Source organism: Coffea arabica, chromosome 9e (assembly GCF_036785885.1).
Source record: "Coffea arabica cultivar ET-39 chromosome 9e, Coffea Arabica ET-39 HiFi, whole genome shotgun sequence".
NCBI lineage: Eukaryota > Viridiplantae > Streptophyta > Magnoliopsida > Gentianales > Rubiaceae > Coffea > Coffea arabica.
In genome coordinates, this window is record NC_092327.1 from 39,348,292 (window position 1) to 39,374,987 (window position 26,696).

At 35.7% G+C, this 26,696-nt stretch overlaps 2 protein-coding genes and 1 non-coding gene across 3 annotated transcripts; all 3 read right to left on the reverse strand.

Annotated features, from left to right (window-relative positions):
* Positions 1-8,479: 8,479 nt before the first annotated feature.
* Positions 8,480-8,630, reverse strand: LOC113710793 (U4 spliceosomal RNA). The gene has a single exon (XR_003452975.2). It is a non-coding gene; the product is annotated as a U4 spliceosomal RNA (small nuclear RNA).
* A 784-nt stretch (positions 8,631-9,414) lies between these two features.
* On the reverse strand, positions 9,415-16,421 carry LOC113710314 (pyrophosphate--fructose 6-phosphate 1-phosphotransferase subunit beta). Its single transcript, XM_027233256.2, has 16 exons — positions 16,119-16,421; positions 14,688-14,843; positions 14,404-14,525; positions 13,760-13,813; positions 13,556-13,662; positions 13,301-13,406; positions 12,952-13,015; positions 12,006-12,094; positions 11,619-11,750; positions 11,222-11,392; positions 11,018-11,133; positions 10,729-10,840; positions 10,456-10,540; positions 10,245-10,289; positions 9,976-10,044; positions 9,415-9,747 (listed from the first exon to the last, which is right to left on the reverse strand). The coding sequence occupies exons 1-16, from the start codon at positions 16,303-16,305 to the stop codon at positions 9,671-9,673; spliced, it is 1,692 nt and encodes a 563-aa protein (XP_027089057.1). The 5' UTR covers positions 16,306-16,421; the 3' UTR covers positions 9,415-9,670.
* Positions 16,422-23,694: 7,273 nt separating this feature from the next.
* On the reverse strand, positions 23,695-26,696 carry LOC113710748 (light-induced protein, chloroplastic). The gene is made up of 3 exons (XM_027233871.2): positions 26,111-26,696; positions 24,419-24,614; positions 23,695-24,118 (listed from the first exon to the last, which is right to left on the reverse strand). The coding sequence occupies exons 1-3, from the start codon at positions 26,560-26,562 to the stop codon at positions 23,804-23,806; spliced, it is 963 nt and encodes a 320-aa protein (XP_027089672.1). The 5' UTR covers positions 26,563-26,696; the 3' UTR covers positions 23,695-23,803.

Here is a 26,696-nt window from a genome sequence, read left to right on the forward strand (position 1 = left end):
AGAAGTTAGTTGCCGAATCAATGATTTGCTGATATGAATTTTTTCTGTTCACTACGAAAAGGATCACTTTCCTCCACGTCCCTAATTAAATTTATGGCTTGTGAATTCAAGAAAACATTCCTAATTAATTTTCCTTGCCTTTGAATCATTAGGTTTGAAAGAAAAAATGAAAAAAAATTTTATTTTTTTTCCAGATTTGCTGATATGAATTTTACATTTCACTAATCCCTTTCCTCCACATCCCTAATTAAATTTACGGCTTGTGAATTCAAGAAAACATTCCTAATTAATTTTCTTTGCCTTTGAATCGTTAGGTCCAAAAGGAAAAATGAAAAAGAAAAGAATTTTTTTCAAATCATTTACTATCCAAATAACATGTTGCTATCTTTTTCCTCTCAATCTAACGTAGGGACCAGTTCATGAAACTGACGGCCTGTTTAATCACTCAATTTAGTATTTATGCTCCGTTTGGAGATGCAGTGCTTTTGATAAAAAAAAAAAAAAACAATTTTGGATGCTAAAATTATTTTTAAGGTGTTTGGTGAATATCATCTCATAAATTTCGCAGTGAAATTTTTGGTATCAAAAGCACTATTAGCAAAAACTAAAATTTGGTCCTTTTAAAATGGCTTTTGTGTTTATTTAATCACTTATTCTATATTATGAATCAAATAGAGAGATAAATATATTTAAAAATTAAAAATTATCCAATATAATAAGTACTTATTGAACTATATATCCAGACAATATATATAGAAGTACTTGAACACTTAATAAGCACTTTTATTAAAAATTTTATTAGGTGAAGTATTTTTCAATAAATTACCGCAACTCCAAATTGGTTTAGAAAATTCAGTACCACTTAATAAATTTAGATGATCAATTTTTAGTTATCGAGCACATTTGAACATGAATCTATTAAGTGTAAGTCGTGAATAGAGTTATCAAACATGGTCTTAATGTGATATATACTCAAATATATCAAATTTAATATTTAATAATTCGATAACTTAACAGATTCAAATTTCATATTTCAGATTTTAGTCAGACTTCAACTTTATGAAACGCACCCTAGTTGATTACATTATCTTCTTATCTTGTATATATAAAGTGTGATAATTGACAGATTTCCCACCACTAGCAGTTATTATTATCACTTTAATTTGCAACAGGGCACTACTCACCAGAGCGTTTAACTTCAACTCAGGCAATTAATTGTGTAGCAGAATGCAATTACTACTGTGGAGACAGAGCTGGAAGAATCTGGTGGGGCAGTGAGGATCAAAAGGCATGAACAATTAAAGAGAATTAAATCCGTCTGTAAAAGGCTTAAGTAACTAAATGTCTCTGATCTAACTGTAATCTATGCCAGCTACTTCTGCAGTTGTAACACCATGATTAAATGCTTTCAATTAAGCTCCAATGGCTGACCCTGCAAGTTGAATTCACCAAGTTTCATTCGTGTGTTGAGGTCAATCTAGAGTTTGGCAAAAGAAAAGAAAGATGATATCGAAATTCTGTACTCTTTTCAACACACTATTTAAATATTTTTCAAGTCAAATAACAAGCATGTATAGTGATGTAATCGAGTCGAGTCGAACTCGAGTATCACCATATTCAAACTCGACTCGACATGCAAGATGGATGCTCGAGCTTAAACTCGAGGGAGTAGTATTATTGGAACTCATGCTCGAGGTCGATGCATTACTCACAGAATTTGAGCTTGACTCGCATGGATTCGAGTCAATGCGAGTCTTATCGAGTTCGAGTAAAAAAATTCCATTTTCTTGATAATTTTTGAGCGAAAAGATATTATTCTCCTTTAAAAATTTTCATACGACCTAAAACATTTCGTGAATTCAACCACTCTTTTGGGTATAAGGGTAATTTCATAATACTAAAATATATTAAAGAATTAAAATTAAAAAGTTCGATAAAGTTCGGCGAGCCTTCGAACATTATTTCTGGATATTCGAATTCAATCAACTTGAATTCGAGTCAAGTTTTTGACCAAATTATTCGGTTCAATTACAGCCCTAAGCATGTATCATAAGTTAAATGCAGTAGAGATGTGCAAGAAACTTTAAAAAATAAAATAAAATCGTGGATATGTTTAACTAAAAGTTTGTTGGTGTAGTAAATCGAAAATGTCGACGGCAGAGGTCAAAGAAGCAGAAAAATAATACGAGGATAAGGCAAACCCTGTGACAGAGAAGAATTGAAGGTAGGGGAAAAAATGGACATAAATTGGTGATTTTTTTTTTTTTTTTGAGAATAAATCGTGAAAGGGATAGTTTTGTGGCTTATGCCCACAGGAGAAAGGTTTGATACCATAATAATTATTCTCTCATAGAGACAACAATATATGTCCCTCTGGATAAATTGACTTTTCTTCACCAAAAAGAAAGAGAATTCTATAGTTTTTTTGGGCCTAAGCCTAATTTTGGGTTCAAATCATTTAATCCTCCCAAATGATGCGTCACCATCTAATTGAATTGTCGATTTAGCAAATCTCCTTATCAAACAACCCAAAACGAATTGACCTTAGCAAGATGGGTGTAATTCCATGAATCGGGAGAAAATGGGTGAAATTGAAGCACACAAGATGATGATAAATAAGATCGTCCAAAGGTGACAGCTCTCGTGGGGGCCAGGAGATGATGGGTGGATGGATAGGATTTGGTTCGGGAGGATCAATATGGAGCGGGCGGTGTTTGGTAGGGTCTAAGAATCCAAACGGACAAGGAATGGAATTGGAGTTGGAATTGGGATTGGGATTGGGATTGGAGGGGCTGAGGATTGTTGAGAAGGATGTGTGATTGATGGCGTTTGTTTGGAAGCAAAGGTAAAATGGTACGGTGTCATGTGATTGCAAAAACAGCGTTATTTCATTAATGCATTTGGGCCCCCCCATACCAAACAGCCCGTCTTCCTTTGATGGTAACTGCCACGTGCCAGCAATTTGCTTCCCAAGATCCACATTCCGGTGCTTGCTCTTGCCTCTTGCTGCTGCCTTCCTCAATTTTTTTCTTGTTCTTATTAGCATTAATTGTTACAAATTTGGTCCCATTTGGAATATTTTTTTTTTTTTGGAGTTTTGGTAGAACAATAATGTACCCCAGCTATTAGATGTATCGTATTTGTTTGTGAGGTAAAAATGTAATTAAAAAATAGATTCATAAAATATGAAAAAAAAATTGCAATTCAAACAACACCATTACGCACGTAATCTTGGTTAACCTATTCCTCTGTTAATTTTCTTTTCTGGTCTTAATTTTAGATTTTTTTTTTTTGGATTAGAGAGAAATTAAACTCCACTTTTGGAGTGAAATTTGCAAGTCTGACGACTCATATAAAACGGCTTTGAGGTCGAAATTCTTACCGAATTTACCTTACCAAAACGGAATGACAAATATTTCACTGGGGAAAAACCTACAATAGCTCGACCATATTGATTGGTGTTGCCTTTGATGCCTTCTCTTCATAAACTTTACCTTCTTGTATTCACGAACAAATATAAAATTCCACCATCTTTTGGCCTATTTCAGTACGAAAGATATTATTATTATACTCTACACTTCAACGGCAAACTACAGACTCTCCAGAGAAGTGCATAGCTGGTGGCGGGGAGGCTGCTTTGCTCACTTTTTTTTTTAAAAAAAAAAAAATTATTCCTTCGTAGATTGATTTCTTTTGTTTTTCTGTCCAATAATAGAATCCAGATTCAACTCCCAACTCCTGAATCATTAATATAACATTAATATATAGTATTTAACTCTTTAATAATGGTGGCCAGAGAAACCTCCCCTAGACAATTTTGTCCACACAAGAGACAAACACGTATCAACAAAATAATAAAGCAGGAAATAAAATATAATTTTATTTAGTAATAAAGAATAGGCCGCACGAGAGGTTTGAAAAGGCAACATTAATTGCATGGTAAGTCCCGCGACGCATGGATTGCTTTCTAATTAGAGGATCAGAGACTTACGGTAATAATTAATGCTTCCAACAGCTGAATGAGATATTTCAATATCTAACATTATATATATGGGGATGTGCTGTTAAGGTCAATCTCTGCATCGAAAAATGGATCTACAGTAATGTTTCCTATTTTATCCGTATCCGTGAAAAGAAATTTTATGAACACGTCCATATTTCATTCAACCTACCGTGTATATAAACACATTAATAATTTTTATATATTTTTTTAAATTAATTTTACATTTCTAAAAATATAATACTCGAAATATATATTAAGTACGAGAGCCTTATGGACAACCGTTAAACAGACCGAAAAAAGAATTGGATTTTTCTAGCAGGTAGGCTTGGTTGTAGAAATGGGCGAACCTATCCTCAAGGAATGTTAGCAAATACAGAAATTTATACTAGGGCTTCTTTAGAGCTGATTTTGTACCTACTGCAACATTGGTGCTTTCTGCCAAAGATGTTACAGCTAAGTCAACTTCTATGACAATAGTAGTGGCATTATTTCTCATATACTATCTCTCAAAGAATTCAATACCATTTCGTTTCATCCTCATGAGTATCTAATAGATAAATGCTCTTAATTAAATCATCACATCACAAAGTTCAGAAGTATTATTGTCTTTTTCAGCGCAGAAATTGGTAAATCTAAAATGTTATGTTTATAATAATAATAAAAAATTAACAAGTTAATTTAGTTCGTAATGCACCCTCAAGTCTAATGATTGCGCTTAAATGTATACTGTAGTTTCATTTATTAATTTGTTTTCGCTTTATGTACTTTTGTAACTGTTGTATTGCTTTCTACTTTGGAAAGCTTTTAGTACAAAAGTTTAGAGACTAAATATTTTTTAGTAAAAAACTTTAGGGATTAGATAAGTGACTTTTTTATCTCTTCATCAAATGTTGAAAAAGGACAAAGAGTTCAAGCAAGTTTATAAAGAAAACTAAAAGATAAAAAAGAGAGAGGAAAGAATAGGATATTATCATCCATTTTTGCAAAATAATCATACAAAACATGTAGTAATACCAAATGGAGCTGGAAAGTACCAATAGCTTCCTAAGTCCATCCGGTGTCAGAGTTTCAAGAATGTATAATTGTAAATTTATTTCTTTAGTACCGTCACCGAAGCTTTACTTTTTTGGTCGATTGATATATATGTTAGGAGCAATAAATTAATGGAATTTATTAAGAAGTATATATTAGGACCTCAGTAGCTGGTGTAGTGTATCGTATGAACTCCTACGAAGTTGCTTAGGAACTTAAAACTAACTAAGATCAGTAGCAGCCCCCCATGCAAATGAATCAATGACATAAAAGGGGAACAAATTTATAACTTGAATTCCAGTATGAAATATATGCACAAACTGCAGGAAGAAGCTTTTCCTTTTTCTCTTGGTTCTTTGTTTTTGTCTTTGTTCTCCTCAAACCAATGCACCTGCTGTCAGAACTCAGAATCGTGGAAAGCTGATGGATCATATGGCGTGAACTTGTGAACGAAGATGAATCAATTCCCAATTTTTTGCTCCTTCTTCAAAAGTCAAAATCATCTAATAAATACTTGATGGAGTAGAAATCTAGAAAAAGCACCCACCATAGCATATGCTTAGGTAGACTTGATGGACTTGCATGTCCTGCGACGACTCTGTCTGATTACTCCACAAAATATGAAAAAACTAGTCAATATACAAATATGTTTCGTTTCTAATTAATTCTCTACAAACTTTACTTTAAAAAATGGCATGATCATTGATCACATCATAATATATTATCTTTTGTTACACCCTTAATTTCTTGCAAATAAAAATAATTTCTTTTAGGCCTACAACAATTTTCTTGGTTAAAAAGAAAATATTCGGTGTTTGGGCTTTGGACCCCAACCCTTTAGGGTTTAGGCTCGTAGCACAAGATGCCCTAGATTTCTGGTGCATTGCTTGGTGTCGTCTGTAGCATCTCGAACCTGATGCTTCTCTTCTCGTGGAGTTCAGTATCAGGTACTTTCACTTTGGTTTCTACTACTCGACTCGACTGTTTATGATCAAGACTGAAGAGGAAATTATTATAAAATGCGTGGGAGTTCTTTCTTTAATGTTTTTTGATTGCACCAAAGTACTTGTAGTTCTATGCAGTTCCAGGTTGTCTTTACGAAACACGACTATTGGTTGGGACTTCTTATTTGGGTTGTTAGGATGTGATGCACACCGACCTGTACCTGTTTCATAAAAACTATGCATTTCTCTTTAAAGTTGCACCCATTTGCCTTTCACTCTTCTCGGTGCTATGCTCACATGCAAAAAAGGTACCTCTGCATTTCGCTGGTAGACTTTACCATCCCCATCAATTATTGCTTGTCTGAGCTAAAAAAAAAAAAAAAAAATAGACGTGCCAATGTAACATTTTCCAGTCCTCAACTCAAGATTTCGATTATTTTGAAGGATCCTATGCTTGCATGGCTAAAGTCAGACCAATTAAAGGTCCTCCAATCTCCTTCCCAAGAAAAAAGAAAGAACCTATCCAGATTACGACCGTATGCAGTAATCTTGATGAATGCATTCCTTATCCAGACCCACTTGGAAATTGATCGTAATCGTGCATCGTAGACATAACAGAACTTAGTAGCAAGTCCACAGAACCCGTTTGGATTGCAATTTTCCTCAGAAAAATTACTGCGTCTTCCGTAAACACATTTTCCTATCATCTTTTTATCTCACATTTATTAAATCGTCACAGTATTTTTTCTAAAAAAAATTCAAAAAAATGCAATCCAAACAGTTTTTCTAATCATTGTAGAACGTTTTCTAGTGTTGCAAATCCATATATGATAGTAGACTTGTGAATGAATTTGCCTCCTTATTTGAAGAGCTTGCCGATAATTTCATGTAATTAATTCATCAAGGTATCGGTTTGATTACATCTGCCAGGCTTGTTTTTTCAACTGCCTGATTTACTGTGGTCTTTGAATAACGGCAGAAAGTTAAATCTACAAAATTAAAGAGAAATGGGTCTCTTTCAGCAATAGTAAGTATGGTAAGGGTATTGAGTACAACGAGCAGTCTGAACTAGTACGTGAGAAACACGTTTCCATAAAACGCTTTTACTAATTCCTACGGTAGGCTTTGTACCTGTATTCATCCAACTGACAGATGTTCCTTCACAAGCCACCTTCCCTATCTTTTAATCTATTTTGGAGCCCTAAGGAAGAATCATGAAATCTTTGTTCTCTTTTCATTCTATTCTTTTCTAAAAATAATTAGTCGTGATTGCCGCCTGGTGGTGGGGTTGCTGATAAAAGTACTCTAATTATTAATATACACAAATTAGCTTTTTACTAGAGTTCCATTTTTCTTACCTTTTAATTACTTCTTCCGCTAATCAAGGTATCCACCAGACAGAAAAAAAAAATAGAAAAGAAAAGAAAAGGTATCCACCTGAACACCCTAACTGATATCTAACTGTTGTACTGATTTGTTTCTGCCGAAGATGGAAATGGAATGAAGAATTCCACTAATCGTTACATCCAATGTCAAATTCAAACATCCAATGTCAAAGGAGTGCTATGCTTAGGTATAAATTGTGGAGAAATTACCTTGATCAATGAGTCAGACAGGAGAGATGCCGAGACGGAGAATCGAGCGATCATATACTACGTCATAAGAATAAGATGCATCTTATGGATAAAGATACAAAAAGGGGAGGTTTTTTACATTTTCTACAGAAATACAGTAGTGATACACACCTCTTTTCCTCTTAACTAGCAATAGACAAGTACGCGTCGAAAGTTTTTTTTTTTTTTTGACCTCACAGGCGTTTCTCTTAATTTTTTTTTTAACTTAGGCACGAAACTCGAACCGAACAAACAAATGTGATTATTGGAATATCCCATGTATAGTCCACTTTGGATAACCTTTCTGGAAAAGAGCCTACTCCTTTTGGTATTCAACCCCATCCACATTTCCTTAAAATAATAATACTAATAATTTTAAAAAAAAACCACCTACATCATCCATAACAGGTAAGAGAATGAAGGGACCCACACAAGTCACAAATGCGGGCATTTACTTCGATCGCCTATATGTTACTAACCATGCACCATGTTACCAAACAGCTTGTCCCATCAAATAGAAATAGAATAGTCTGGAGAATAAGCTGAACTTAGAGCCAAGTTTTTTTTTTTTTTTTTAAATAATAAGCTGAGAATGTTTTGGCTTCAACAAATTTTAGCAATTGACTTTTTGTGACCAAAATACTAAGTGGTGATTTACTCCCTATCTAACTTCGCATGACAATTTGAACCCTTTCTTCCACCTAAACCCTAAGATGCAGCATCAGTAAATACAGATCCTTGTTGACCCTGGTGCTTCCACTGCCAAAATTTACCCCATCCTCTCATGCTTATGAAATTAAGACGGACGATCATATCAAATTAGGACAGACAATAATCAATCATGTTAGGTTATACGATACATAAAACTTTTTTAACTAGGATTGTAGGGCTTTACCCCGAAGGGAGCCCTTCCAGAAATTCTCAATGCCCTAGGCCAAGCCCAGGTCAAAGAGGGGGTTTGGAAATAGTTTTCAACCAGCAACAGACGCGCCTCGGTTAGAACCTCACTAGCTGCGTCATTGCCCCAAGCGCAAAGATAGAAAGTACCGAGTCCCCAGGCGGCCTTTTATACTGCACTGCTCTCTTGGGTCTCCCATACCAAGTCGATGTGGGATGTAAGACAAATCCTACAAATAGACGTAATCGAGGCAAGACACACCAATCAATCCCACTTGAGGCTTCTAAATCAGAGACTTCTAAATTTTAAGTTCAGCTTATTATTTAAAGCAACCATCAGTTCTCCAGCAAAATCCTTCAATGAAGTTACCGACAAGAAGCAGGCTGCACTCTAACATTAAGGGCGCCAGTGACTTCGCAGTCTAGATACTATATTGAGAACAAGATTGCATCCAGCGCTCATAGATAAGGATAGTTTCACTAGCTTCCTATTCCAAAATGCCATCAGATTCACTGATAATATCTAGAAACCCCCAGTAAGGAGTAAAGTTTGATGATAAGCTTAGCAGTTGAATTTCTTGTGATCCTTTTAGATCGCAGTACACTAGAACGCTGTTTAGATCATACACCAATATTACGAAACCAAGAGTGGGCTGTTCAGCCTTCACATTATAACCAGACATCAAGCAAAGAAGTGCAACAAAAGCTAACAGAAAGAGATGGACTCTCGCTGAAGATTAAAAATGGGTGCAGAACTTGGTATTTCACTGTCCTCCGAAGAAAATGGAGAAGGATATCTTAACAGTCACTGCAAGATGTATATATAAGAGCCCCAAGCAGAAATCTTTTTAGGGCCACGAATGGCAAATACAGCACAATATCTAGAAGAAATCTGAACCTAAAATGAAAGCAAAGGAGACATCAGTTGATGGTTTTAATTAACAGTTTAATATCTTCTGATTGCATTTGATGATTGAAATGTAGAATGTTATTCAGATCAAAAAGAAACAAAAAAACAAGTCAAAACTAGGCTGTTGACATTATAAGGGACAAGCGTCCTTGAGAAGAAAGCAACGAAAAGGAACGGTGAACAATTGGATGTTGCTTGAACATTAGAAGGGTGCATAACCTGGCAGTTCATCCTTTCAAAGAAGCAAAAAGATACTCTGTGATATACCTACTTAAGCTTGAGCACCAAATTCCAACAATAATGTGTGATTAACCTTGTCAGATGCTGGGCCAACAAATTGAATTGGACCTGATACCAAGTAAAAAATAAAAAAAAAATAAAAATTAAGCGATTAACAGCGAAAAAGCAAAAATAAACAAAAACAGGTATTAAGTTCTCCTAGGTAATAAGCCAGATTAGAGGAAAATAGAAGCTAGCATCTCTTCAGTGGCAAATGATATAACTAGACTAAGCACATTGAGATTAACTTAAAAACTATCTTCAATAACAGAACACAGGATGATATCTTAATCATACCAGGAGAAATGTATCGGTTGTTGAGAGCCCACTCTTCTCTCAGTGAAGCAAATTGTTTGAATGGTGCACCTGAAATATCCGCGATCAGAAATTAGTTTACTGTTACAGGTCAGAAAAGAAAGTAAAACTGAATGAAAATCACATAAGTTCATTGTTCATGCATTTTGCAACAAGAACCACCACATTTGTTGTAGAACATTGCCAGCATGATGGACTAATGAACCACAAGAGGGAAAAAGAAAAACGCTTGTATGTGAAGATTTTCATACCTTCAAGTTCCACCATGGCTTTTTTAATCACTGGCTTGAACTTACCTAAACAGAAGTAGAAGTAAAATATAAAATGTAATGCTTTATATTTTGGCAGAGTCAACAAGGTTAAAAAAGCAAAAGCTCCTATTGCAGGCCAAATTTCTTAGTAGAATGATGTTCTGTGACACGAGCTGTCAGACAACTTATAAATGGCTGTTGATTAGTATACCATGTCGCCTCTCAACATCCATTAATGAAGTCAATGCCGTTCCTCCAACAGTCCATTCTTCAACTGGAGCGGCCAAGTTCCCAACCTAGAAGAACAACCAACCACTGATACATGAAAGTCTGTTCAAGGGTAAATAAAAAGTTCTGAACACCAGTAGGAAACAAACTTGTAAGAAGACTATTGTGAGGAAATCCAGCCAGAACGGAGCTAAACATGCTTAATGATACAAATAGTAGTAAAAGAAATTGGGCAACAGAGTCCAGAAATACGTACTGATGAAATTAATCCCGTTTTCCCACTTTGAAGCAGTGCTCCAGCACCATAACCCAGTGCATAGCAGTATGTAGAGTCAAAGTTAGAAGGCAAACCGCACCTTCCTTCGTATCTATGATGTGGAAAAACGGAACAGAAAGCCAACAATTTAGAAATGTCAAAACTTGCTAAGACAAGGTGATATTCATGGTAAAAATCGACACAACTCAAAGAGCAAAACACCTTAAATAAAAAAAAAGAAGAAGAAGAAGAAAGTTGAGACATCAACATATAAAAAGCTGACAATTACCCGAAAAAATGAGATTGTCCTTTAAATTGACCCTTGTAAGCACCAGCCTGCTTCCTGTTCTCCAACTCAGTTTCAACCATTTGAATGAACATTTTCTCTGTTTCGATTTTCGCAACCTGCATCCATGTAACAACCATAACTAAGATGCCCATCGTAACATAGATATACGGATTGACATACTGCAGCAGTGAACCCTATCAGCACCTGGACGTTTCCATGTGGATCTCTCTCAAGCATCAGTTGTTCCTGAATTGCTGCAGGCAAAAGCTCAAAGAGCTCCAGGGACTGAGGCTGGAGTTTCTGTTTCCAAAGACCAGCTTCATCAACTTCGTCATGAGCCAAAATCTCATTAAGCTCTGCAATGAGCAGCTGGACCTGAAATTTGCAAGCAAAGAATCAGCCAATCCAAGGCCAAGCAAGAGAAAAAACTAAAGTGCAGATGGCAAGCAAAGAATCAGCCAATCAAAGGCCAAGCTGATAGGCTAAGGAAGAGAAAAACTGAAGTGCAGAAGGAAGAGCAATGTTACAAAAAAGACTTTCAATAGCTTGTGATCACCAACTAAAGAACAAACAATCAAAATAGCACAAGTGATGATTTTACCTCAGGAATGAAATCTATAAGCCCTTCTGGGATGAGAATCACGCCATAATTGTACCCAAATTCTGCGCGTTTTGTTATTATATCTACAATGTAGTCGGTCACATTCTTAAGCGTCTGTTTCTTCGCTGCAACCTGCATAATAGAACTTTTTCAACAAGTGCTACAAGCTTCTAACTTGAGAAAGAAATGGCAGAATAAACTGGATAGGAACATATAATTCGATCTTTAAATCACACTAAGGCTCAAGCTTTTAGGATTATTATTTACCATACTAAGAGAAGATTCATTAGACATTCACCCCCTCACAATATGATAGATATGCAGTGCATTAAAACGAGTATGGTGATCCAGGAAATTCAAGATAAAGCTAGGTTAAGTAAGAAGTACCTCTTCTCCAATAAGAGTAATGTTAGGATGGGTTTGCAGAGCACACTCCAAAGTGATGTGGGAAGCAGCACGCCCCATAAGACGTACAACTGCAAAAGGTATAAAGTCAACAAAACGTATAAGACAAAATAATAGAGAAATACAAAAGCTTATGCATAGGCTGAAAAGAGAATGCACAGCCATGAACTGTATATCAGATATTACCATTAAATACTTATATGTAATAGCCTGATCAAAAAACATATTTAGGACAAGAAAAATATGGACATAGACAATATCAGCCAGAATGAAAAGGTTCTAGTATTTAGTGTTATGTGATCATCTGGAACAAATACACAAGCAAACCCACACACAATCCAAGACACAATTCAAGTAACACCTGAATTTATGCTATTTTAAATAACTGAGCAGCGGTTGGAAAATACACAAGAAATTAAAAGCATTAAAAGACATCCAACAACCCAGGATGACAAGGTCAGAGGCAGGAGATAAGACAAAGTAAAAGAAGATTTACAGGAGTGGAAGCACATGAAGATGGACAAAACAAATTATGCAAGAAACCATATACTGGCACCATGCTGGCAATTCATTATTTTCCCTTCCCAGATTCCTAAAAGAGTTTTTCCAGCCAAAGTCAAAGTTGCATATACTACATACAAATCGTAAAGCAGAATATGCTTTTGATAAAAATGCTGAGTGTAATTGACATTAGGGACAGGCTTCTATTTCTGCTTCAGGCTAAAGGAATTTGCAGACAATTCTTTTGAAGATCAGATTACTTAAGTGGTCATGACCAAGCAACAAGCTAAAGTTCTATATCGGCCAATAATGGAAATATTAAACGCAAATATGGATTGAGCATGCTACAGTGCTTCCTATTTCATAATATCCATAAAAGTAAAAAAAAAAATGTCATAGAATGAATGTTTAGGCCTACATCACTCACAATGATAATATTTTCCAGTTGAGCGAGCATCTACCATGACATTTCCAATCATTTCAGCATATATCTGCATTTACAATACATATTTAAACCAATCATCAGCAGTTGAGAAATAATCACAATCTTGACTGACAAGGAGAGTAACCAGAACAATAGATACAGTGCCTAAGACATGACAGATTTTGCATGCAACCTGACGTCCATTACCAGATAGCATATCAAGCTAAAATCAAATTATAACTACATGAAAAATAAAAAATTCATCGAAGATGATTTCAGTTTCATAATTGACAAAGACTTTGATGCATAAAAATGTAAAAGATTTAATATTGAAGATCAGATTTAATATTACCTTGCAGGCAGTATCAAATCCAAAACTTGCTGGAACCTCCTTGCATTTCAAGTCACCATCAATTGTTTTTGGACATCCAATCACCTGAGTCTTCATGTTTTTACTCCTGAAGTATTGGAAAAAGTTAAACAAGCTATATCAAAATTTTGCAACAATTTCTAATCACTACAGAGTGATGGCTAGTATCAAGAAAACTAAGCATCCCGAATGGATTTCAGAATAAAAGACTATCATGGCCAATTAAAAGCAATTTACCTGAAGTTCTCAGCAAGGAGACATGCATTTGTATTTGAATCATCACCACCGATCACAACAAGCCCATCCAAATCAAGTTTCAATGCAGTTTCTTCAGCTTGCTTAAACTGAAATCGAGTTTCATATGTAACCTCTTCATCAGTCTAAACCTCGACACCTCATGGATACAAATGCAGATAGTTTAATGGAGAACCGAGTCAATACCTGTTCAGGAGTCTCAATCTTGTCTCTACCACTACGGATCATATCAAATCCACCCTGATATGAAAGCATGCAGTTAGTGAAGATTTACTATACTAGCAAATGTACAGCAGAACTGTGTTCTGAGTAAAATGCAGAATGTTTGACCAATTGCAGACATCATTCTCAACTTTCATTTTCGAGTAAAAAAAAATTTCCTAATAGAGTTAGGAACAAAGATCAAGACACAACATCTCACGGATGATGTGAAGGAATGACCACACTATCAACTTAAAGTGGTAACCATATTACTACCATAAGTTAATAAGGATACCTTAAGAGTGCAGGCTCAATCAGAAATTCAGACATCTCGTCTGAAAAGTATAGAGCTCGATTAGAGGGAGAAGGGAATATAAAAACTAAGAGTAAAATCATTCATCATGGAAAAGTGTGGAATGCATTATGCCAGGTCTGGTGCCTTGTATTGTAAAGAAAAAGACAGTGACACAGTAAGGAATCATAGGTTCCAAAATTTGTTGCCTATTCGTATCGACATTTGATGAATAACGTTATGTATATCAGAATATGTTGCATCACTCTGATGTGCGAGAATTAAAATCCTAACATTGTCATTGAACAGAATTTGGTTAACAGAAGTTTAAGCTTACCTGGTTTCTGAATGGGTAGATATATTCTGAATTCAACACTGTGTACTTGCACTTCATAATTCCAGCTGGTCCACCCCTAAACCCATACAACGTGCTTCCTTTGCAATGATCCTGCAAGTAATCTAGGAACAATTTCCATAGACAAACCAACGATCATCCATGTACCAAGATCATAGAAATGCCAACAGTCAAATGTTCACAGAATACTCTCAGATCTAGGCAATTGGAAAAGTAATGAATCAGGTAATTCCCTCTTACTATTAAAAGAAGAAAAAGATTCTGACCATAAATTCCAGAAATAACATTGTGTCCTCCAGGAGCTTGGCCTCCTGATAACACCACGCCAACCTTCAAGCTTTGTGGTGCATTTCCAGCATCACCTGGTACCAACACTGCTGATGGTTGTCCAAACAAGCATGGGAACAGCTTTTTTATCTCATCTATGTCATCAAAGCCAGAAAAAGACTCAGTTCAGCAACACCTCAAAACATAACAAACTCTGGATCTGATGTTCAAACTCAAGCATGGGGTGTCTTGGTGCAGCTCACAAGAGCTCATAATAATTATCGCATAAGCAGCCAATGTCAAAAAGAAAGAAACGGAGTTTCAACCACTTTCCAAATCATTCATCAATTGAACATCCAAAGTAGCCCAAACAGAGCTTCAAACTAAAAATCTGATTTTTATTAGCTTTGTAGTTGAGTCATCTTTCATGCTCCAACCAAACAGGGCCTAAAAAGGAAGGTGCACTTGATTTCTGCTGATACCAGCGATAATGTTAGTTCATTGTTAAACTATGATTTGTTAAGAAGCTAGAGGTTTGTCTAAACAGCCTCTTGCCCTTCCTGTAAGTTAGCTTCACAAAACATGGACTAAGATAAACTTACAAAATTACAATTGTTTCATATCAAAGTGGAAAACTCAAAATCTTTTTTTTTTCTCGTAAGCTCAACTTTTATTAAGCTTTTGACAAGAACGCGCACACATATACATCAGAGAGACTATCAAGGCAAATCTGTAAGAATATACAATCATATAGATATAAAAACTAGGAAGGAAAGGCCTAATGACTGAGACAAATCTACATTAGCCTGACTTTGACTTTATTCCTATCCAACCTGCTGCAATCCACGTTAGTCTTTCAGAAAAGTCGAAAGCTTTACGGTAATATCTATTATTCACGTGCAAGTTTTGAGTCAAATCCTAGAAGTCTTATCTTTCTACCTTGCTAGACAAATAAATCCAAAACTTTGACTTCATTCAGCAGTCTAGTGAACAGGCTTAGATAAACAAATCACTCACTGCTCTCAATGACCACGGATTAAGCTACTGCAACATACTAATCGCCAGTTGCACAAAGTAATTAGATTCAGGTGCAGAACAAGACTAACAAATATGTCGTCAAACATCTGCAATTAGCAAAAGACAAGTCCACAGAACTTCCGGACTCACTACTTTTCCCCCATAATTTACCAATCTAAGCATAACCACTAGCGCAGATCACGAAATGCTATATTTTCTACACGCAGTCAGAAGTGTTGGCGCGTGCAAGCAAGCCACCAAGACCTCGAGCTCAACAAAACAAAACAGATTCGAAGATAAATCCGACTACTACTACTACCACCACCACTAATTGGCTTCCACGAACAGATCACTTTTTAATATAAGCGCATTAATAAACAAAAGACTGATTCCTATACAGGAGTAGTGCTGACCTGGATTGCCGGCAGCGGAGCTGGGAGGACCGTCGACGACTTGGAAGGATTTGCGAAGGACAGCAGGGAGGGGGAGAGAGTGATCAAGACGGTTGTTCTGAACTTCACTGTAAACGGAGGCGAAGCGGCCAGTGTTCTGAGGCTTGGCGTCGCCGTTAGAGAGGAGAGTAGCCGCAGCGGCCGCCATTGAGATCGGAGGGGTGAGGAGGAGTAGAAGTGAGCTTTTCAAAAAGCAAGGACCAAATTCAGATTCTTTCGGGAGATAACTTAGCAGTAGAAGAAAGTGATAGCTTTTTGGGGCTTGCTTTGCGCCGTTTGTCTCTTTCTTTGCTTGTGAATACTACTTGACACTCTCATCGAAATGGCAAAAACGTCCTCAAAGTCTCGGCTGGATTCCCAGTATAGTTGGGAAACGAGGCAAGGGCTTTTACGTAATCAATCATCCTAATACGCAAGCGAGTTGAACATGCGCTTCATTGTCTGTTTGCCTATGCCTCCTAGCGCTAGTGGTACGGAAATGTTAGTAGTATGATCTGACTCAAGAAGAGGCTACAATATTTTTACTCCTAATTTCTCATTTTAAGTTTTTTACTTTTTGAAGCATCTCATTTTAACTTTTGTGCGTTTGAAATTGCATAGATTATTATTTGAAATATTTATCATAGTATTTTAATAGTTTACCTTTTTAAATTGATTAATTGTTGTTGCAATACCCAAACCTTTTCTTGAGTTTTTTTGGTTTGATGGGGAGTGGTTGGTGGTGGGGATGGAGGGTTTTGTTTAGGAAAGGTGGTGCTTTCTTTTGGTTGTGGTTGGTAGGTGAGTGCAGGTATAGGTGTGAAAGGATATTCCAAAAGACAAGTCCATTTGGATTAGCTATTTTTGAGAATGTTTTTGAAAAATTTTGCTGTAACAGAGTTTTTAGATTATATTTTGAAATATTTTCAGAAAATATTTTGAGATATTTAAGAGTAGAAGAGTTTCTAGAATATATTTTGAGATATTTTTAAAATTTTAAACTAATTTTTAAATTACCTTTTAGAGAACTTTTTAAAAATTTTTATTATATTTGAAAAACTAGCTTTTGAAAAACAGTCCCATCCTACAGAGGAACTTCGATCCCATTTGATGGGTAGGTATTTAACACTAGAAAACAGACCCAACAACCAAATAATAAAGAAAAATGTTGTTTGCACTCGCATCATTATTTTATCATATTATTTTTATTTATTAGATTATATTATAAAATAAATAGTGAAAATGTAATTGACAAAAAATGAAATCATATAATTTTTATTTATTGTATTATATGATAAAATAAATAGGCAGACTGTAATTGATAAAAAATAGAGTGCAAATAACATTTGTTGAAAAAGAAAAAGACGAGCCCACTGCCCAGCCTTCTAATACGTGACAGTCTTCGTTGACCATCTTCGATGGAGTTTCTACTCATATCGAAAAAACAAAAAAACAAAAAAACAAAAAAAAATGAAATGTTAAAGGGAGTGTTCTAAGATTTCAAATGGACTTGTTCATTGCACAATTTGACAGGCCTGTTTGCACTGGGGAAGCAGGCTGTTCATGTGTTCCCAACTGACACATACTTTAAATTTCTCATTAGCATGATCTCTTTAATGGGCCTTGGGCCTCTCGAAGTATTAGATTAGACGAACATGGAACTGGGTTCCATTTGGACCCTAGCCACTCCGCATAGCCCATAGGGATTTATAGTTCACTAATCGAGTTCCAATCCAAGATTTGTTGATATGCACAGAGGTCGGAGGGATCCCATCAGTCCATCCAAATCCTAAATACCATATTAAGACTTCCAAGATTTTATTTAAATTGTATTAGTACTTTAGTGCCCTGCAAAATTTTTAATTAATGGTTATATATATATATAAGTTGTGTATGGTATGACAACCAAACTGCTAATCTGATATCGTATTGGTACAATGCAAACATAGCAATTCAGGATGCAAGGAAATTGAAAAAAAGAAAGAAATATGAAAGGAAATACAACTCCATGAGAAATCTATTTGTACTACATCAAAATTAGAAAAATTATATCTATTAGCCTGTGAAACTATGTAAGTTATATAAAATGTAAAATGGGAGGACCAACTGTTATGCCTATGTAGTTTGTTTTCAAGTATCGGCTTTTCTTCATTCCTGCAAACTCTTTTGTTGCAAGGACCCTTTTATTTTTCTTTACAATTTCTTCTATTGTATTAAAGTCTTAGTTTACGCGCATTATTTAAACAATTGTTTTTCTTTTTTAGATATAAAAGTACAACAAACCTTTTTTTTTCATGTAGAAGACCTAAAGAAAATTATAAATTTTATTTTAATATGTCATTTTATACATTCCATATTGATTTGGAAATCATTAATAAACTACTATAGAATTAGTGTCTCTTCACTTCGCGAATTTAAGTTTTGTTATTTTGATTCATACTTTCTCTTTTAGTATAAGCTTTTGAATGCTAGTTATTGTAGTTTTGAATTTATTTTTTTATTACACTCTCAACCCTTCTCACACCCTTCCTACACCTCAATTGCTATTTCTAAGAATTGAATTCTGAACCTGATAGTGGAGAAAAAACTCTGATAACCCTCTTCTAATTACTGAGCTAACCCTAATGGTTGAATTTAAATTTGTTATATTTTAGTTAGTAAATTATTTTTTTTTATTTCTGTGTATTTAGTTATTCCCCCCCCCCCCCTCCTCTCTAAACTAATGTCCACACATTTACTTGTATTTTATTTCATAAGGTAGCTACATACCCATTTAGTTAATATTACCACAGGATTTCACTCGCGGCATGTTTTGTTCATATTTTCTGCATTCAATTGTATATTTCGTTTACAAATTCAGCCCATTATGTATGATGTATTAGATATGTTTCCCTGAATAGATGAAACAACGAAGTACCCTTCTATCACCCTTTCGACATTATATTGCTGATTCGGAATTGTTAAACGAATAAAAAGTTACAGTATGCAGAACGGGTCCTTGCTTAAACTGGAAATACTACTATATGATAATTGTCTTCCTTTTAACCAAAAAACAAACACTCGAATTTTCTGAATTTTAAGGGAACAAAACAAGAACTAAAACATGATGTTTATGTAGGAGAAATAGCAATATAATAAAAAGTAGGACAGAGTATAGGACAGAAGATCGGTTGCGCTCGATGCAATCCTAGTGTATCTTTGCTTGCTGCATAGGTGCAACTAAGTCGCCTATAATTCACGTTCCTGTATTAATTATAGTAATAAGTTAGCAACTTCTATATGGTAAGGCTAAAGCTTGAAAGTACATATTGCAGGTACAACTTGGGTTAAACAATCAACTTCTTGTTTATCATAACCAAATTCCGATAAAACTAGTCCAAGTAGTTGATTTCATGTCCTCTCCCACCCCAACCCTCAGCCAAAAGACAGTTTTCCTATTGGGTATGCTTTTAGTTTGTGATCATTGCACCCACCAAGAATCCATGTCTGTATAACAACTTGGTTGGAAGAAAAATAGGAAGATTAATTAGTGGATGGAAACATTTGATATCATGCATGCTTTGTACCATAAGTGATATCCACTAAACAATGACACATATATTAAGGGTGCGTTTGATAAAACTAATGTGTAAAAATTGAAATCTGAATCAATTAAATTATTGAATTATTAAGTATTAAATCTAATACATTTGAACGAGTTTTGCTTAAGAAATTCAGTGCCAATTAATTAATTTAGATGTTCAATTTTTGGTTATCAAATGATCTGTACATGTTAAGATCTGAATCTATTAAATTCAAATACTGAATTGAGTTATCAAACAAGCCTAAATCTTTATTTGCTATACTTTGTTTTATTCCTCTTGTCCGCATGAAGCAACCGTAGTACAAAGAGGATCTGTAAAGTGGAAATTCCCTTGAGCTGTGAAATCCATGCCTCGATTCTTTCCATGATTATAACAATTGCTTAAACATTTGTTCTGGCTTCCTAAACTGTATCAACTCTTAGGACATCAAGATAAACTAACTCTCTCTTCTTCTTTAGTTAATATATTCAAAAGCGAAGACATGATAGGGTAAAACTTACTAATAATAGTACTGAATCACGAGCACCATCATAAATGATTTATGCCTAAAGGCAGACAAGGCTACATTCTCAAATTCCAACTTTAAATTGCTGCTCATTTAACTAGCCTAAGTGTTATGCATGTGGTCCTTTCCTGTTCATGAACATGTTTCTCAGCAATCATCTTTGCACCTACCGAGTGTTCAAAACTGTTTCTACGCTAATTTAATCAATGATTAGGGATCAAGTTGCCAAACCAATTAAGTCAACTGAATCAAAGATTACGTCATGTCCAATGATCTTGATATATTCCCACATATAGATTACTTCAATCGGCATGCTCTTAAAGTTCAGGGTTGAAAATCGTAGTATACCATGTACATGAAATTTTGACATATTCAGCATTTGTCTTTCAGTGATATGCATGTCAAATCATGTAATGTATCTACATAAGTCCAACTAAGATGTCAATTGGCGTTGAACCTAGCATAAATCCCTAAGTTTAGCAGTGAAAAACTGATGGAACCACAAATGTAATTACTGCTGGACTTGAGGACTGCAAAAATGCTACTAAGCTTACATTTCTTTTGCTATTCAATGTTTCAAATGGCTATCCTTGAAGATCTCGAATAATTAATGTACCATTTTTTATTACTGTTGCCTAGACTTCAAATGGTCCTGGATCTATCACCAATCATAATAGGCTCAAAACAAAGCAAGGATATCTAGTAGATTGGATTCAAAGGCATCCCCAGTAGGTATTCATGCTTGAGCATCAAAACAGCGACGCAAGATGGAGGACTATGAAGGTTTTCCAGAACTGGATAAAAGAGGGTGTAATTCATCGTGCCTTTGATGATGAAACCAAGTGGTTTAACGTCAGAAGTGTCTCCCCTAACTTAAACTTACAACTTCGATACCAACTTAGACTATATTAAATCAACAAGTGCATGATAGTTTAGACTGATCAACCGATAGATCATCCCTTTTTCCTTTTCCCTCTATTCCCTATTTAGTAGTATTTTAGTGTTAATGGAACGTGCTCTTTCCATCTCGACCTCACGTACAAAAGCTTCCCATCTAATGCACTCCAAGCAGCAAAATTAAAGTAGATCCTGATGCATCATGATCATAAGCCCTTCTACATATTTCCCCACCTGACCTTCACACTACGGCCAGACTGCAACTTTTGGGATATAAATTACAGTTTTGTGGAGACATAATCACAATTAGTGCGCCCCACTTTCTCATTGCATAAATGATTTCTTTAGCTGGCATTCTTCTTCAGGGCTTTGCAGTAATGCCTAAGAATGCAAAGCACCAGAGAGGCCAAGAAGCAAAAGCTTCAAGTTAGAGGATGCAAGGCCTTGTGCTGCAGTTGTAGGCTGAGTGTTTCATCATCCGAAGAAGCTGAAAGCTCTTCCAGTTCTGATAGATACCCAACAATTTCAAGCCTTGCACATGCCATGGTACAAGAAAGATTAGACCAAATGATCAAAGAGAGGCAGGAAACAAGAAACGAGGAGAGGAGGCGACGATCAAGAGGTGTTCAAGGAACGAAGTTCGTTGTAATGGTAGCCATGGAGAAGTCCTCCTATGATCCAAGAGAGGATTTTAGAGAGTCAATTGAGCAGATGATAACAGCTAATCGGATTTATGAACCTAGGGACTTACGTCGCCTCTTGAATTATTATGTCTCAATGAATTCTGAAGACTATCAAGGTGTTATACTTGAGGTATTTCATGAAGTATGTACTAGATTATTCCTATCTTGTAAACACCATTTGTGTAGAGGTACTTTGTAATGATCTTTATAGGCAGACTACTCCTGTTTCAAATGCCGGCATAGGATTTATATGCTTAGTAGCTCATTCAACCGCAACTTTAATATTTTTGATGAATGCTCTAAGCCTAAGATATGTTTCATTTGTTTGAACTTTGAATCTTGAGTTTCCCATCACGCTGCAAGTAATTGCGTATCATCCAATCAGCTAAACCAAAACCAGGAACAAAGTGCATTGGCATTCAACTTCTGATTCGTGAATGCATTAAACATTTCGATTGAGGGTTTTAAGAATAATGTGAAATCCTTCTAAGTAAGTCTCTCTAGGTTGTATAGATGACTTGACAGCTACTTGGATTTGTAATTCATTAATCATTTTAGTATTTAAAATTAAGAAAAATTATTCAAAATGTTTATCACATTTTATCAAATGAATTTTTTTGTCTTTCATTTTTAAAACGACAAATTTACTTCTCTTACAAAATCGAGTTAGTACAATTTGTTTCCAACTTAGATTTTCAACCACTTTTTATCTTAAATCTATCATGTGATCCACACATAGTCTTTTTTTAGGAGCAAAAAAAAATAGATCATATTTGTAATTAAACAAATGACCTAATCAATCTTTATTTTTGCCCCAAAAAAGTAAGATTTGACTCAAACCATATCCATTTTTTTTCCCAAAAAACAGGTAAGATCTAAACCAATCTATGTTCATTTTTGCCATTAAAAAGTAGGATTTGACTTTTTATGCATAAAAGATAATTAAATATGAGTCATGTAGTAATTTCAAGCTAAAAAATTGGTCATAAACTTAGGTTTGGATTAGATTTTACAAACTTGCATTTGATTTGTAAGAGACGTAAAGCTAACATTTAAAAAGTAAAATATGAAAACAATCGTTTAGCGAAATGTGATCAACATTTTAAACGATTTTTCCTAAAATTATATTAAATAACTGATGGATTACAAATTCAAATATCTTTCAAATTTTCCAAACAATCTAGAGAGATTTGAGAAAGTTTCATATTTTTTTTAATCAATTTCTCAACCTGAACGCAGCCCAAAATAACTTTCCCCATGCTCACCCTACTTCTTGAGCTTTTCACTAGTTAATAAAGTAGCATGCCTTCCTTAGTTATACGACACAGCACAAGTTATTGTTTATGCATTTCAACCAGCCTTTAGACCCGTTAGAACATGCAAGTAAAGCTATCTCGAGATTATAACTGTTTTTTTATGTCCGCTTAGTTAATTTAGGCAATGGTGAAACCGTGAAATCCTTATCGCTCATGATACTGCAACAACTTAGTCTGCAATGAAATCCAGACTGCATACCCTGCTTTCCACCTGCATAAATTAACTTCAATATATTTCATTGGCTTTGTATAACGTAGATTAAAAACCAAATGTTCTCTGTGTCATTTATGGCTCAAGAACCCCCGAAACTCAGTATGTATGTCTTAAGCCGTACATGCCACTCTTTTCCAGGTCATGTAATCAACCAGAACAAACTCCTTATCCCCACTTTCGGGGCTGCAGGATCCTGCTAAAACAACAAAATCAAATCAAATAAACAGACCTGTAGGCTAGAAACCTGCAATTCGTCCAGGCATGCTATAGGTGCTACAGGCCTATCTATACCCTTCGAGTTCCCATATGCTATACATGTCCCAAGCACAACCATATGGAGACATTCTCGCAGACATCAATTAGTCATAAAAATTTCCTTTCATACATATCCAGTGTACTTGATAGTTACATCTAGTTTTACAGACAGGTAAAGGAAGGAACATTATAGGTAACAATTCAGTAAGCAGTCTAAGGTTTCAGAAGAGGGCTGCCTTCCTTGATAAGCACAAAAATACTGCCTCCATCTCCCCTTGAAATCCGAAGCTCATCATCCAGGTATGTGGTGAGAAGCCACGACTCGGCATTCCTATTAGAAAGAGAGAATTTCAGTGGTGGTCGGCTAGAAATGGACTTTGCGACTGAGGATGCTGTGTCCTGGACAGAAGTAAGCAAGCCCTTAACGGGGTTAAGATCGATCTTTTGTCCCAGAAGCTCCACACTTTCTGGCAGCTCAATGGAGTCTGTCAACTGGGGAGTTCCAATGACACCTTCTTCAAACTTTATCTGAAAATGAAGTAAGTGCAATTTACGCGAGTGGCACCAACTTGTACCAAATAAAACAAAAGTGAAATAGGGCAAGATTAACATATATCTCCGTAATGACAAAGTTTAGAGCACTCCAGAAGAGTAAATTGACATAAAGACCACAAAGACCTTTACAATATGAAGCTCCAAAAAACACAAACACAAATTCTTGTTCATAAGAGAAAGGGCCCCCATGCTATTTAAGGACTATAAAAAGCACACCATTACAACATGAGAATGTCCTTCAGATGATCTACAAGACGAAGGTCAGAAACCAACCTGCACGCGCTTGGGACTGCGGACTTCAAATTTGGCATTTGTAGTAATGGAAGTCGTAGCCAATGGCCCAGCAAACTGGACGACATTCTCAACAGTGAAAGCCTCTGAGTCAATGGTCTGTGATATCTCCTCCACCTTCACCAAGGGCAGTGTGCCTCTCGACAACAAAGGAAACAATCCAATAAAAGACGTGTACCTGCATTGACTCGCATAAAAGAGTTTTGGCATCACCAATTGATTAAACTGACATGACTAGAGAGTTTTTCATCGAGGGTCCTTAACACAATCAAGTTTCTAGCTAGCTGCTAATACAACCAAGTTTGATTAAGCCATTTTCATTGACAAAAACATTCCATATTTCAAACCTAAACAACCTTGTAGGCAGTGCAAAAGAGACATCAACAAGAATCACGATAACATGCTTCTTCAACAGAAAAAAACAGTTTAAGCACCATGCATGGGTTTCAGTTTGACCAATTGGATCAACTAATCAACGGGAAAAGTAAGTTTCCCCGGTCAGATAATTATCTCTGACCATCATTCAGCTGCACATCTCTCCAATTTCAATCGGTGAAGGAGTAAGTGACGTAGATTCCTCAGACAGAATGTCCATCTCATCCACTGTGATTGTCTAAAAGAAGAAGAAGAAGAATAAAGCAGAACTTTTGAAAACTAGCAGTTACTTCCAGCAACAACACACAAACTGATAACCATACAAGCATTGAACATTATTTGTTGCATGAGTTGTACGCTGATATCATTCATGAATAGTCCCGACCTATTTGTGTGAATGCTATAAAAAATTTAATATTTTATTCCCTAGCTGGCAAGGCCAAATTTTATCATTAATTAGACAGCAAATGGCACAAATTGCCATTAAACTAATGACTATTTTTTTCAACCACTATTGTTTTGTGACGAAAAAATGTATCTTTTCATTAGTTGCGTTATCAAAATTAAATTATTTTTTATAATTGAAATAACTATTTTGGCAAAATAAAAAAGTTCAGTGACACAAATAGATAATTCTGAATAGCTTAGTGACTATTTTTGCTGTTAGCTCTTAATTAGAAATATCTTTCTTTGAGAGAAAACAAAAACAAAAAAAAAAAAAAAAAAAAAAGCAAAACACATGTCTGTGTTACTACTTACAACTAAATATTTGTGGCAACAGCCTGGTTAGTACGTCATATTGTAGGTGGTACGATTTAATTACTCCTACACGAGCATTATGAAACCGCAATTACCCTTACAAGACCTGTCCAACCAACGTGCACAAAAGTTCATCAAGGAAAACACACCAGGTCCATCGACACTAGAAAAGTACCTTCACTGAGAGGTACAATCATTTAAAGGTTTAGTTCACCGTTAAAGGTCCACGTAAGTATATTCCCAAACTAAAGTACAAGAAATCGAAACAACCACATGCACACCCTTCGGCATTGGTTTTTTTTTTTTTTTTTGGTTAAAAAGAAAGTATGGAGATGGAAGGGATTTGAACTCATGACCTCTAATTTCGACGACAACACTTCCTACTCTATAAACAACAATAATTTTGGGGGGAAAAAGGAAAATTAGGATGAAATCGAAACTCATGGAACTGAACCTAGAAGGAGGATAAAAAGTACTTATCATAAAACTAATACAGGGTGCAATAATTAAACTTAAAAAGGAAAGATGATTAGCACTCACGCAAGAATCCATTTGCCATTGAGCAGAGTCAGCGCCTCAGTTGGAGCCGGAGTTGGGTTTTTAGCCTCCAGCTGGGTGATCAGCTCCACCACCTCCGCCCTCGTCTCGCTGCTGGCACTCAATCCTCTATCGGTTCCATAAAAGGAGTCCACCAACCGTTTCTTCAAGATATCAATCTCCGTCGGCTCCTTTGGCGGCTCCTCCTCCGCCACCGCAACCCCGGCTGCTTCCTCCTCTGGGCCATAATCATCGCCTGCAGCCACCAGGACTACAAACCCAGGCCTTTTCTTTGACGATTCTTTGATTGAAATAGAACTTTGGAGCGGCTTTTTCAGTCCGAAATCGGTGAAATTCACGGCAGAATTTGAAACTTTAGTGCCGAATTGAGGATGTTGAAAGGTTTTAGACTTTATTGTGTATGAGAATTGATTGAAAGAAGTGATGGAAGACATTTTTTGTGATGGAGATTGGGAATGGAGGAGCGTGTCCTGTTTGGAAGTGAAACAGAGAGATTTTGATTTTTCGAAGCTGGAGCAAGAAACAGAGGAACTCTTATGAACTGTTTCGAGTCAGATTGGCTGTTTGT

Coding starts and splice junctions, on each gene's coding strand:
- LOC113710314 (XM_027233256.2), bottom strand. CDS start 16,305: ATGGCGGCCGCTGCGGCTACTCTCCTCTCTAACGGCGACGCCAAGCCT. Junction 12,095..12,951: donor AACTGGAAAATATTATCATT/GTGAGTGATGTA, acceptor TACCTTTTGCAG/TTGTACGTCTTATGGGGCGT. Junction 10,045..10,244: donor AGCCATGGTGGAACTTGAAG/GTATGAAAATCT, acceptor CGGATATTTCAG/GTGCACCATTCAAACAATTT.
- LOC113710748 (XM_027233871.2), bottom strand. CDS start 26,562: ATGTCTTCCATCACTTCTTTCAATCAATTCTCATACACAATAAAGTCT. Junction 24,615..26,110: donor AATGGCAAATGGATTCTTGC/GTGAGTGCTAAT, acceptor GAGTCAATGCAG/GTACACGTCTTTTATTGGAT. Junction 24,119..24,418: donor GCAGTCCCAAGCGCGTGCAG/GTTGGTTTCTGA, acceptor CTTCATTTTCAG/ATAAAGTTTGAAGAAGGTGT.